This window comes from Adiantum capillus-veneris, chromosome 6 (assembly GCF_014529385.1).
Source record: "Adiantum capillus-veneris isolate H3 chromosome 6, ASM1452938v2, whole genome shotgun sequence".
Lineage (NCBI taxonomy): Eukaryota > Viridiplantae > Streptophyta > Polypodiopsida > Polypodiales > Pteridaceae > Adiantum > Adiantum capillus-veneris.
This window is the reverse complement of record NC_140936.1, coordinates 127493250-127505578: the sequence shown is the minus strand read 5'-3', so window position 1 is coordinate 127505578 and position 12329 is coordinate 127493250. Positions and strand designations below refer to the sequence as shown.

Below are 12329 nucleotides of genomic sequence, written 5' to 3'. Positions count from 1 at the left end.
ATTGTATTGGCTGAAATTAACTCTCACATGGAGTTGTGGCACAAGAGGCTTGGCCATATGAGCCAAAAGGGCCTTTCTAAGCTTTGTACTTTGAACAAGCTTGATGCTAAAGGCACAAAGCTTGACTTTGTAATGAATGTCAATATGGAAAGCAAGTAAAGCGTTCTTATTACTTTGGTGTCTCTCGTAAATCTTGTGTGCTTGATCTTGTACATTCTGCGTATGTAGCATGCCTACTAAGTCTATGGGTGGTGCATGTTATTTTGTCTCCTTTGTTGATGATCATTCTAGGACAATTTGGGTTTATTTGCTTAAATCTAAGGATGAAGCCTTTGCTGCGTTTAAGAGATTTCATGCATTTGTGACCACCCAAACAGGTACAAAGCTAAAATGCTTGCGTACGGATAATGGGGGGAATTCACAAGTGCTGAATTTAACAAATTTTGTGAAAATTTGAGCATTAAGAGGGAGCTTACTGTGCCATACAGCCCCTCTTCTAATGGTGTGGCTGAAAGATTCAATAGGACACTTTGTCAGAGGGTGAGATGCATGCTGTCCACAACTAATCTCTCTCATGGATTTTGGGGAGAAGCTTTGAAAACTGCAGTGCATATATGCAATCGATCCCCTCACATGTCTTTGAAAGGTGACATCCTTGAAGAGGTTTGGTCTGGCAAACCTGCTTCATATGATCACTTACGCATTTTTGGTTGCGAAGCTTTGTGCATATTAGACCTGAGTTGAGGAGTAAACTAGATGCGAAGTCCATTAAAGGCGAAGAGTCATGGGATATGATGAAGAAGGCGAAATGGGCTACAGTATTTGGTTACCTCAACTCAAAAGGGTTGTACGCTGCCGGGATGTTGTTTTTAATGAGGCAAGGCTGCTTCAAAACAATTGTGCTTCAAAGCATGACCATAAAAGGGTGAAATTTCAGCATGACCAACCACCTGTTAGGCCTATTTTTGACCCTCAGGATGCACCACAAATGGCTGAAAATGTAGATGATTCAGTGGTGTTTGAGCCAGATGATGTTGGACAACAAATTCTGTCTCCTGAAGGGCATTTGCAGCCAAGAAACAATGCTGAAAATGGTGCTGAAAATGATGTATAGCAGCCCATTGTTGATGATTTTATCATGCCACCTGATGTAAACCCATTGCCGGATAATGTGGATCATTGGGTGAAGCGGTCTACTCATCAAAGACGGCCTGTGAGCAGATATGATCCCTCTTTGCATTACATTATGTTGACAGATGAGGGAGAGCCTCTTACGTATAAAGAGGCAAAGACATGTGAGCACAGCGACAAGTGGGAGCTTGCTATGCAGGAAGAGATTAAAGCTTTGCATGCTAATCATACTTGGGATTTGGTTGAATTGTCCAAAGGAAGGAAGGCTATTCCTAACAAATGGGTGTATAAAATCAAGATTGTTGATGCAAAACCCAAGTATAAGGCAAGGCTTGTTGCAAAGGGATATGTTCAAACCAAGGGCATAGACTTTCAGGAAGTGTTCTCTCTTGTTGTGAAGATGACCACTTTGCGCGTATTGTTTGCCATAGTGGCTGCTGTTGATTTGGAAATGGACCAAATTGATGTACATACCGCTTTCTTGCATGGTGATGTGGAAGAAGAGCTTTACATGAAGCAACCCGAGGGTTTTGTTATTCCTGGCAAGGAACACATGGTATGTATGCTCAATAGAAGCTTGTATGGGCTGAAACAATCATGTAGACAGTGGTACAAGAAGTTTGATTGCTTCATGCTTAAACATGGTTACAAAAGAAGCCATGCAGACCATTGTTTGTATACCAAACGTGATGAGGATGGAAGCCCTATCATTCTTGTGCTCTATGTTGATGATATGTTGATAGTTGCAAAGAAAAGAAGCACTGTTGATGCTCTTAAAGGGCAGCTGAAATCTGCATTTTCAATGAAAGACCTTGGGGCAGCTGAACATATACTTGGAGTGCGTGTTACAAGGCAAAGAGACAAGCGCCTATTGTATTTGTCGCAAGAAAAGTACATTGAAAAGGTGCTGGACAGATTTAACATGGCTGAAGCAAAGCCTCTTGGTGTGCCATTACAGCCATATGTCAAGATCTCCAAGGATGATTGTCCCAAGTCAAAGGAAGAAGCCAATGACATGCAAAGTGTGCCTTAGGCTTCAGCTTGTGGTTCACTTATGTATGCTATGGTTGCTACTAGGCTTGACATAGCCCATGCAGTGGGAGTTGTGAGTCGATTTATGGCTAATCCAGGCAGATTGCATTGGGATGCAGTGAAGTCTATTATGAGGTACTTGAAAGGGACTAAAAACAAATGCCTCTGCTATGGTAAAGGACCAATGGAGTTGAAGGGATTTTGTGACTCTGACATGGCTGGTGATGTGGATACTCGGAAATCCACAAGTGGCTATGTATTTACTTTTGCGGAAGATGCTGTTTCATGGTGTTCTAGATTGCAAAAGATTGTTGCATTGTCTACGACAGAGGCTGAATATATTTCAGTCATTGAGGCTTCCAAAGAAGCTATTTGGTTAGCACGCCTATGCAGTGAGTTTGGCTTGCCTGCCAAGGCACCTACGCTTGGTTGTGATAGCCAGAGTGCCATATGTCTGGCAAAGAATGCCATGTTTCATGCACGCACAAAGCATTTTGATGTGCGGTATCACTTCATACGAGAAGTGCTTGAGAATGGCCTTATTACATTGGTTAAGGTCCATACATCACAAAATCGAGCAGATGCTCTTACTAAGTGCTTACCCAAAGCACACCATCATCTATGCATAGAGATGGTGGGAGTCACGTAGCTTAAAGGCGCCATTTATGCCTTTAAGTGGGAGGTTGTTGGGTTAAAGGCCCAAATGGCCCCCTTAAATGTATATTTTAAAGGTTACTAACCTTTGGCCAAGTTCACATTGAACTTGGCCACTAACTTATAAATTGGTTCTATACAAATAATAAAGGGAATGTGAGTTTTAACAACTCACTCACTTATTCCCTTGCAAAATATCGTGCGCTCTCTCTCTCTCCTCTATCGTTCTGCCTGCTTCCTGCTTCCTGCTGGCTTTCGCCACCTCTCCCTGCACACACACTGCACTTCCTCGCGTGCTTTATCACTTGCACACACCGCCGCGCGCTCATCAAACAAGGCCGACGGGGTGGCCAGTTTGCAGGAGCTCCACAAAGGGGAATCATCATCGCCATTGAGAAAGCTTTTGATGAGGGCTTCTGCAGAAGTTCAAGAAGGCCAGCTTGCAGCGTGGTGAGAAGACGAGAGCAAGCATCGCAAGAAGCTGCTGGAGGCATGGGAGAGCAGAGAAGTGGGTGCGGGGTCTGCAGCGGAGCAATCGAAAGGAGGATTATAGAGCTGGGTGACCCACTTAGAAGACTTTGAGGCTCTGTTTGATCCAACTGCCACATCATCATGAGATCATCCCCACGCAAAAGCAATCTCAGCTTTAAAAGGGCGATCCACATTAATTGGATAGAGCGATCGGTGAAGAAGGAGAACACCTACAAAAGGGCAGGGCGAACATATTTAGCATCAGCCTTGGCGGCTTTAGCAGTGATGTTCACCGAGTTGTCATGTCATTAGTTGACGTTTCCACAGTGCTTTTGATGTCGGGCTTCGACTGAAGGAGAATATGTTATTCGAGCAAGGTGTGAGTTTTGACATGAAGCGAGCCGGGGTGGGACTTTGGTAATGGAGGATGACGATGTCTCAAGTAGAGATGATGCAAGAGATGTTACATCTTGCTTCGTCTCCTGCAGCCGCCCTCGATCATGGCCCTTCAATGCCATGCTATGCTCTCCAAGTCTTGGCGGCTCTGCACCCTTCCTCTCTCGGCCTTCCTCCCCTCCACGTAATGGGCTGCCCTTCAATATGGTCACCCTCTCTCAGGCCCGCTCTCTACCCCTGCTCTGCTCATGCACCAACCATACATCCGGCTCTCAGTTTTTGGCACGTGCTCTTCTCCATCCACATGGCGTCGCCACCCCATGGAATCTGCAGTGTACTGCAGTAGCGCCACCCTGTATTCATTTTTTAAAAGGTTTTTTAGCCAAAAAAAACCCTCAAACTTGGCCTTGTTACACACGTCCGCCATGGTCGACTTGAATGGATGATATTAAAAGAACTGCTGCTCAGCTTCCTATGGCAATGCTCGCCCGCCGATCTCACACCACATGATGCCCGTAAAAAAAACTCCTCTTGTACTGTCCATGATCGTTGGCCAACAATCGGCTATAGTTCTTTGCACACTAGATCTCTGACCAAAAGCACCACATCGAGAGTGGTATGATTGCTATGTCACCAAATGGAAGAGTTGACAAATAACGACCTTCAAGCTCGCAAAAAGCTTTGAACTCGCCCAGCTTGAGCACCCGCTCTGCATACACCATGGTGCCACCACACCACTTGACGATACCCACTCACCCTTTTTGGCAAAGCTTCGGAATTGCGTTTGACCAATTAAGAGCCACATCTGGCATACACATCCCAATCACATTTGCCGCAATCTACATCTAGCACCTGTTCAAGCATTCCCCCATCATGCTACTGATTTCCACACACCTGCTATTGGCTCCTCCCTTGGGTCGACCAAATCTGGCTGCACCATCATTGCCCACCCCCTCGTTGAGCATTCATGCTCAACAACAGTATTATTTAGGTAAAATAGGTATTTATAGAGAGAATGATATAACATAGATATATAGACTGCATAAGGAATAGTGGCTATACAGATAGGATAGATATAGAGAGAAGAGTGTCTGCTGTATCATCCTCCAGGATCGAATGGAAAGCTCAAAGCTTCCCCAAGCATGGCATAGAGTCCACCTGGATCAAAAACAAAACAATGGCCGTGGCCATCCACCTGTAAAGCATGCATCTTCAAGCCTTCCTTTGCACTTGTAGGCCAATAGACACGCCACCCTTCCAGCTCTTTATAGCACGGAGCTTCGTCACCCTGTATCCACAAGCCTTTCTGCCAACCATAAGCATACTTTCGAACACTTGAAGCACCGGTACCATAAGCCGCTATCATGTCATCGCTAGAGAACCCTCCATATGATCATCTTTATCACATGATCAGTGAAACCTACATAGTACACCTTGCAAAGCAACCTGGAACAACATAGCTATCAACAACACAACACATAGCTTCAATGCCTTGCCATTTGCTTCCACTTGTTGCATAACCAAGCAAATATGTTTGCCTTGCTAACCTGTATCCAAACCCTCTGTAAATGGCTCCAAGGCCAACTTTTCATACTCAGTCGTATGACTTGCTAGAGCTTCAACCTGTTCAAATACCTCATCACCTGCAAGGTTGGCGGCACCTTCCTCGTAGCATGGAGCCTCACTCTTATAGGCTGCACATGTATCAGTTTCCATAGAGTCATGTGCCGGAGCTAGCTCTCCATGGCCACACACAAACTCCGAAACATCAAAGTGCACCTCGACATGCCCACCAAAGCAAAGTTGCCCCACCCCCTGCATAGACAAATTAACTTGACCTACCACTGCTTCTGTTCCTAGTTCCTGCAAGTCATCCTCAAAAACCTGCTCTTCAATTAAGTCGGATGCACAATCAAACCATACCTCTTCCTCCAATAGGGACTCACCATCACGGGACACAAGGTAGCTCGACTGGCTGGTTCACACAAGGTGCAACACTATACTTCTCTTCGACCTTTAGCTGGGTGGTAGGCAACTCGTATACATCTTTCTCCACTTCATCTACTTGAAAAACATCATAAGTTTCGTACCTAGAAGAGATGGATTCTGTCTCCCACATGCTATTTGTGTCCAAACTGCTGTTGGAGCTATGAGAACTGTCGGACTCCTCTTCTGATCTTGCCGGTTCTTGCACCTTTGCTGTCAGCCTCGTTGTTGGCTCTAGAACTGACACCTCTTCTTTAAGATCTTCTATCACCTCGTCCTCTTGAGCAAGCAAGCTGAATGGCACTCTGAATATGCCTCTCTGCACCTTTTGAGCCCTTACTGGTACTTGTTCTACCTTGTCTAGCATCCCGAGAGAGAAATGAAATGAAATGTTATATTAACGTCTTCAAAAGGCCAGAATGACCTATGAGACCAAACTGATACAAAAGTGGTGAATTTGTTACAATGTCTGGGTACCTTAGTACTAAAGTACTAAGTGTGAAAAGTGTGAAAATAAATGTGAAAAACTAAATACAAAGTATTAAATAAACTTCTTAGGAGCATTCTGGGTGTTTGGCTAGAATGCTTCTAATCCTTTGTTGTAGTCTCCTCCGGTGAAGTGTGCTTCTGCATCTTGGTCGTGGTTCTCTCGATTTCCTAAGCTCAATCGCTCTGTCAATTAGGGTGCCTTTGGTATGAATGTGGGTACTCCTTTGTGCTGGCTGCTGGCCTCTTGCTTCTCCTTCCACTCCTGCTTCTCTCAATCCGAAGAAATCTGTGATCTGCCTCTGAGGTTGTAGTGCTCTTTGTCTTCTCATTAGATTATCCCTGTGCCGATGTAGTTCCGATAGGTACAAGCCTAAGCATCTTTGATCTCGGTATTACATGATTCTATCTAGAGGTCCAAAGCCTTCTTTAAATAGGCAATGGAAACGCCCACGTATCTCATAGTAAACTGTGCAGTGGCATATGTAGTGTAATTCTGTCTCCGGCTCCATTCCGCATAACTTGCAAATTCTGCTCTCAGGTGGGATTCCCCTAAATCTGCCAAATTCAATTTCCAACTGGTGTGAAGATGTACGAATCTGACCAATAGCACATCTCAAACCATGAGACAGGTGGGTATCCATGTAGCTCGGGCGAATCACAAATCCATCTTCAGATAGCTGTAGGAAGTTTTCCTTGTAGTCGGCCATCTTCGTGCCCAATTCTTGTGTAGGGTCTACCCATGTCCTCTTAGTATCCAACTGTATAAGATCTTGTCGGATGATTTTATTAATCAAAGCCACCACAGTATCAAAGAGCCAAAGTTTTGTTCGTGGTTCCTGAAACTGCACTTGTGAACACATCCTCTCCAACCCTCCCAAGGCCGCAGAGGCTCTGGATAATCTAGCATCCGCTGCTTTCTTAAGATTAAACTTCGGTCTTGCAAATACCACACCAAGGTATGTGTATGCATCTGTGTACTCTACATAGAGAGAGAGAGAGAGAGAGAGAGAGAGAGAGAGAGAGAGAGAGAGAGAGAGAGAGAGAGAGGAGGAGGAGGAGGAGGAGGAGGAGGAGAGAATTTTTAACATAGTGGGAAACTATCCCAAGAGACCTCAAAGATCTATCCGACGAGAGAGAGAGAGAGAGAGAGAGAGGGACTCTAAAACAACAGAAAACACAACTAATCCTAAAAATAAGCAAGAAACGCTTGTGAAACCCTAAAAAACAGAGAAAATCAGCATCGAAACCTTAGAAAACAGAAATAAACAGTGGCAAATTCCAAAAAAACAGCAAAAACAGTTTCAAAACACCAATAACAGTGACAAAACTCTAAAAACAGCATGAAAACAGTTCCAAAACCCTAAAAAACAGCAAAAAAACAGTTTCGGAACCCTAAAAACAGTAAAAAAGTGGTGGCGAAACCCTAAAACAGTGAGAGAGAAGTCCAAACCCATGAGAGAGAGAGAGAGAGAGAGAGAGAGAGAGAGAGAGAGAGAGCTTGACATGGAATAGGTGCTTTTGCAGCCAGCAGCGCTGGTTTTTCTCAAACACAGGTGCCCTTCTCCAGGAGACGGTTTTCCTTTCGCGTGAGACCATTGGTTTTTTACATCAGATTCCCAATTTCATAGATTATATGCTATGACCAGCTCTTCAAGAGCTAGCGTAGTAGTAGAAGCCTCACTTTGCTTTCAAATCCCAAAGAGTTACCATGCAAACTATAGCAGACTTTCCAATCAACAAAGAGAAGTCGAAAAGGGGCAGCCGGTTCTCCCACTCAGACATCCACCCCAAAACACACGCATGCACACACACTTATGTACGTATCATGTATGCCATGGCATTTCTAGCCCCATTTTGGTTTCAGGTTCATAAACATTTCTATTGCCTTGGGGTTTTTTATTTCGGTGTCTTGGCAATCAGTAAATATACTCAATGATGTTGTACTTGGAACTCTGAATTCTACTTTCCCTGGTTTTACATAGAGCAAACAGTCACCAATAGCTTTGATCATTGTGAGGCTTAGCTTACCTCATCATCAGTGTTTGTTTCTGGAGCTCCAATTCATACTGAACTGGCCGTGGGGTTTAGGTGCAACGCCTCCAAAGAGAATGGGGAGCCTACTGGCGGTAGCCCGCAAGGGATATTGGGGCAATGCCACTAGCTTTGGGGCCTGCTGATGGACACTGGCCATGGATGCTAAGAGAATCTGCGAGTTTACTTGTTGAACCCACCAATCGCCTATGCAAACAAGTTCCAAATGCAATAAAGTCAGTAAAACAAGTATTGCAGATGTATGCCGGCCACAAATTGCAGGACTATGCCCATTCTGTACAACCTTTTATCTCTAAGTTGATAGGGATCTAAGGCTGAAAATACTGCACGGTGGGCTTTCATGCCTCCATCCTATAACTATCTCCAAGCATCTGACTATTGTTCATGATCTTCAAACCTAAGATACTCTCCCTTTGAATGGAACCACCAATAGAGCGAAATTGTAACAAATCTACTGCTATCTGAAACCAAAGTCAGTGAGGAAGCACCTCTAATTACCAAGGAGTAAAGTGGGAATTTGTTGGTGCAAGGTGACATATGTGCATTACTTGTCAGAAATCTGTTTTCAAATCGTTCCAGTGATTATTGGAGGCAAATACTGAACGTTTGGCATCTGTTGCAAATGCAGTTCAAAGTAAAACCCGAGTTCCATTATGGAGATACAAAGTATCAAGAAACGGTACCAGACAGCTATCCAAAAAATGAAGAGCTTATGTTTGAAGTTGAGCTTATGGACTTCTTCGCTGTCAAGGTGATGATTTTCTACACTTGCATATTCAGAAAATTTCTAAGATAGCAATTCTTTGCAATGGCCTAGACTGCTCCTTGTAAAGAACTATGAAGGGGATTTTGAAATGCTATGACCTTCAATTTTTGAGGTTCAAAAATAAATTTCTTTTGAATTGATTCTGATTTGTTGGTACTTATCATCTTTCAGGTTGTTGCTGACGACCTCGGTGTGCTTAAAAGAGTGAGTGTTTTTCTTGATCTGTAGATAGATGTCCCCCGAGTTTTCTTTGCCATGAAGCATCAATTCCGAACTGCGTCCACTTGACAAGCCACTTCAATGTTTCTTTAGCCAGAACTGCGCGTTTAAAGTGTTGTAGTGCACCCCTACATAATGTGAACCATTTAACCATAGATTGTGGATATTTCCATATTCATGTTGTCACATGCACACCAGGCAGTTATGAATTTCTTTGTAGCTTAATTGTTTCCTTTTAAAACTTAAATTAATGAGCACAAGTATATATTTATAAGACACAATACTATTCTTGGAAGTCTGATAGTTCAAGCATACCTCGCTCTACATTTCAACAATTGCATTTGCATATCGGATGCAAAGTGGATAGTATTTAGTCAATACTATGCGTGATGGAGCCCTATATTATCTTGTGGATGACAACCACGAGTCCCTACCTCACAATTTTCTTTTAATGTGATTTTTTTGGGTATATAATTAGTCTTTGGGGTTGCTGTTATGGAAATTGCAAGTATTTTTTGTGAAACACCTGTGCCTGAAACACCAAGCTGCTTCCTGTTTCCTTACAGTAGTATGCGAATCTCGCCAATAATTACTTTCCAGCTTCTTTCACTTCAACCAGTCAAGTACAGGTTTTGCATTGATGCCGTCAAAAGTTTGTTGTTGCAGATATTAATAGAGGGTGAAGGATGGGAAACTCCAAGGCAGCCATACGAGGTTAGACTCTGGTGAGCCATGCTGAGAATGCAAATGTTACTTATTTCAAACACACACACCATCTACTTTTCCATCTTTTGTTTGTTTATCTCTTTAATGTCAATGGGAGACACCTGATTCTGAGTAATCTTGCTGTGCTTAAAGTATGAATTCCAGGTTAGCATAGCCATTGTTTTCTTGTTAATATCAACTACGGGTCATTTATTTAATTGTTATTTCCATCTGCGGCACACGTTTAGTTTGGGTAACCCACCCCCCCCCCCCCCCCCCCCCCCCGCCCCAACAGAAAGACTGCATGATTGCAATTATTGCTAGGTTAGCATAGCCTTATTTTCTAGAAAACAACAATTTTCATTAACTCAAATATAAATTTTGAGGCTACACACTGATATATCTCCCACAAGGTGGCATGATTGTGTGGCATTTGGACAACGCCAACTAATAGAAGCTTTCTTGTTTCAGTGCCATACAAAGGGCTTTTAGTTTGGTATATTATGTCAAATCAAGAGAAATGCCAAGAGATAATGTTCTTGAAATTGGCTGGCACCACTTGAACAGGTTTAGTACTGTACATACTTGCAGTCATAAAACTTGAAAGGATGGAACTTGAAAACACCCTCAGATAGAAACAAAAATCACCTGCACAAAGGGGAGCGGAGTGCCCCTCGGAGAAGTGCTGGCCCCTGGTCGTCTTTGTTTTCGTATTAATGGGAGAAGAGAGAGAGGTTCTCAACAAGAGAGAGACAAAGAAAGAAAGAAGAAAAAAGAAAGAAGAAAGAAAGATCTTTTTACGTCTATTAGAGGCTGAAGTTGGCCTATGAGACAAATCTAATGTACATGTGTGTCCGCCATCTATTGAGAGGGAGAAATCTAAACTCTCTTCTGATTACAAACTGAGCACAGCAATCTCCCTTTTATATCTGCAGATTTGCTTTTAAAATAGCTTGACTAATGTTTTTTGATCAAAGTCAACCTAAAAGCTTTCACACTGAGCATGTCAGCATGTGTAGACAAAAAGCTGGCTCTGGGCATAAAAGCATCTGCATTTGGAAGTTTGGTCGTTGCTAGAGAGCACTACCACGTCAGCAGTCTGCCAGGGAGTGCCAATTCAGCAATCTGCCATGCCATCTGGCCAGCCATGTCAGCAGCTGTTGCCACGTGATAGTTGATGACATATCCACCTTGTAAAAGAAGAGTAATTGTCCTCAATTATACGGGTCAATATAAACTCAACCAGAGAAATCAATAGGCATGGCACCATACAAAATTGCTCACGGCTATCTTGCCTTTAGTTCTGTCGTGAACCTGTATATGACATCAATTTCATCCAGATTTTTTGCAATGCACTAGTCAACCTGGGATGGAATGTTCTAGACAGCCATCCCTCAAAGTCATACAAGCCATGAGTCCCTGGAGGTATCATGGTCATAGTCATCCAAGCTTACATAAACTGTTGCAATAGATTTCACATGTACATGCTTTCACATACTTCGACCTACAGATATCAGACAGCATTACACAGGATTTTCTGATAAATCAATCCATGGATGGTTGGCACAAGAGTGATTTGTGCGTTTGACATATCATTCCAATGCCGGTTTGTGTTAAAAAATTGCCTTTGTGTGTTGACGGACCAATTTAAATGTTGGATTCTACCACCGTATGCGTGATTCCATAGTGGATCCAACACGCATGCCTATATGCTGCTGATTTGGTACATTAATCTGGTGTTGGTTTGTGCCGGTTATACATGGGCCCGTAGCTGCTATGCACATCAATAATGTAAAAATATATGTACATCTTTGCACATAACTTTTCATGCACCGTGTATGGTACATCGTAAGTTCCATTTTGCATGGTATGTCATTAAATAATTCCATGGTTGAAAGTTAGCCTCCTTGAAAATTGACGGTTGCCCAATGAATGGACCTTCACCACTACAACTCAATTACTTGTCAAACCATGCGTGTATGCTATTAACACTGACACATTGATCCAATTTGGTTTGTGTTAGTCACTTTATTTCCAAAATTATTAATAAAACAAAAGTACATTTCAAAAGAATGAGATTGACAAAAAGGGATCCCTAGGTCAAGAATTAGTGGAATCGACTTCAATCTTCACATCCAGAGCGATGGACTTTTCAATTATGTAAATCATTTTCTTTTAGGAATCAAGAATTGTGGAACGCTTATAAAACCATGGCATTTACAAAAGAACATTGGAGGTTTTATAATCTGTAAGTCAACAGGTTCGGAGTATGCTTGTACTTTGGTTGGTAAAGAGCCAATCAATGGTGAAACAGGAGTCATATTTGTAGTTCGCGAGTTTTGCTTCAGGGGGAAGACCAAGTTTCGCATAATCAATCTCAATTGGTCTTGCAAAATTTTTAGTTAGAAATTTTTCATAAGCGCTTGGA

General features: G+C 42.8%; 1 protein-coding gene and 1 pseudogene across 4 annotated transcripts in view; one reads left to right on the top strand and one right to left on the bottom strand.

Annotated features, from left to right (window-relative positions):
• The window catches only part of PAS1 (FKBP-type peptidyl-prolyl cis-trans isomerase family protein), a 128824-nt gene that overhangs the window by 19928 nt on the left and 96567 nt on the right, over positions 1-12329 (top strand). For all 4 annotated transcript variants that reach the window (XM_086514779.1, XM_086514778.1, XM_086514780.1 and 1 more), the window contains 3 exons: positions 8840-8962; positions 9149-9181; positions 9863-9921. In XM_086514779.1, coding sequence (XP_086370905.1) covers positions 8840-8962; positions 9149-9181; positions 9863-9921 — 215 coding nt within the window. The remainder of the gene's footprint in view (positions 1-8839; positions 8963-9148; positions 9182-9862; positions 9922-12329) is intronic.
• LOC147456249 (uncharacterized) lies at positions 4742-7111 on the bottom strand (annotated as a pseudogene).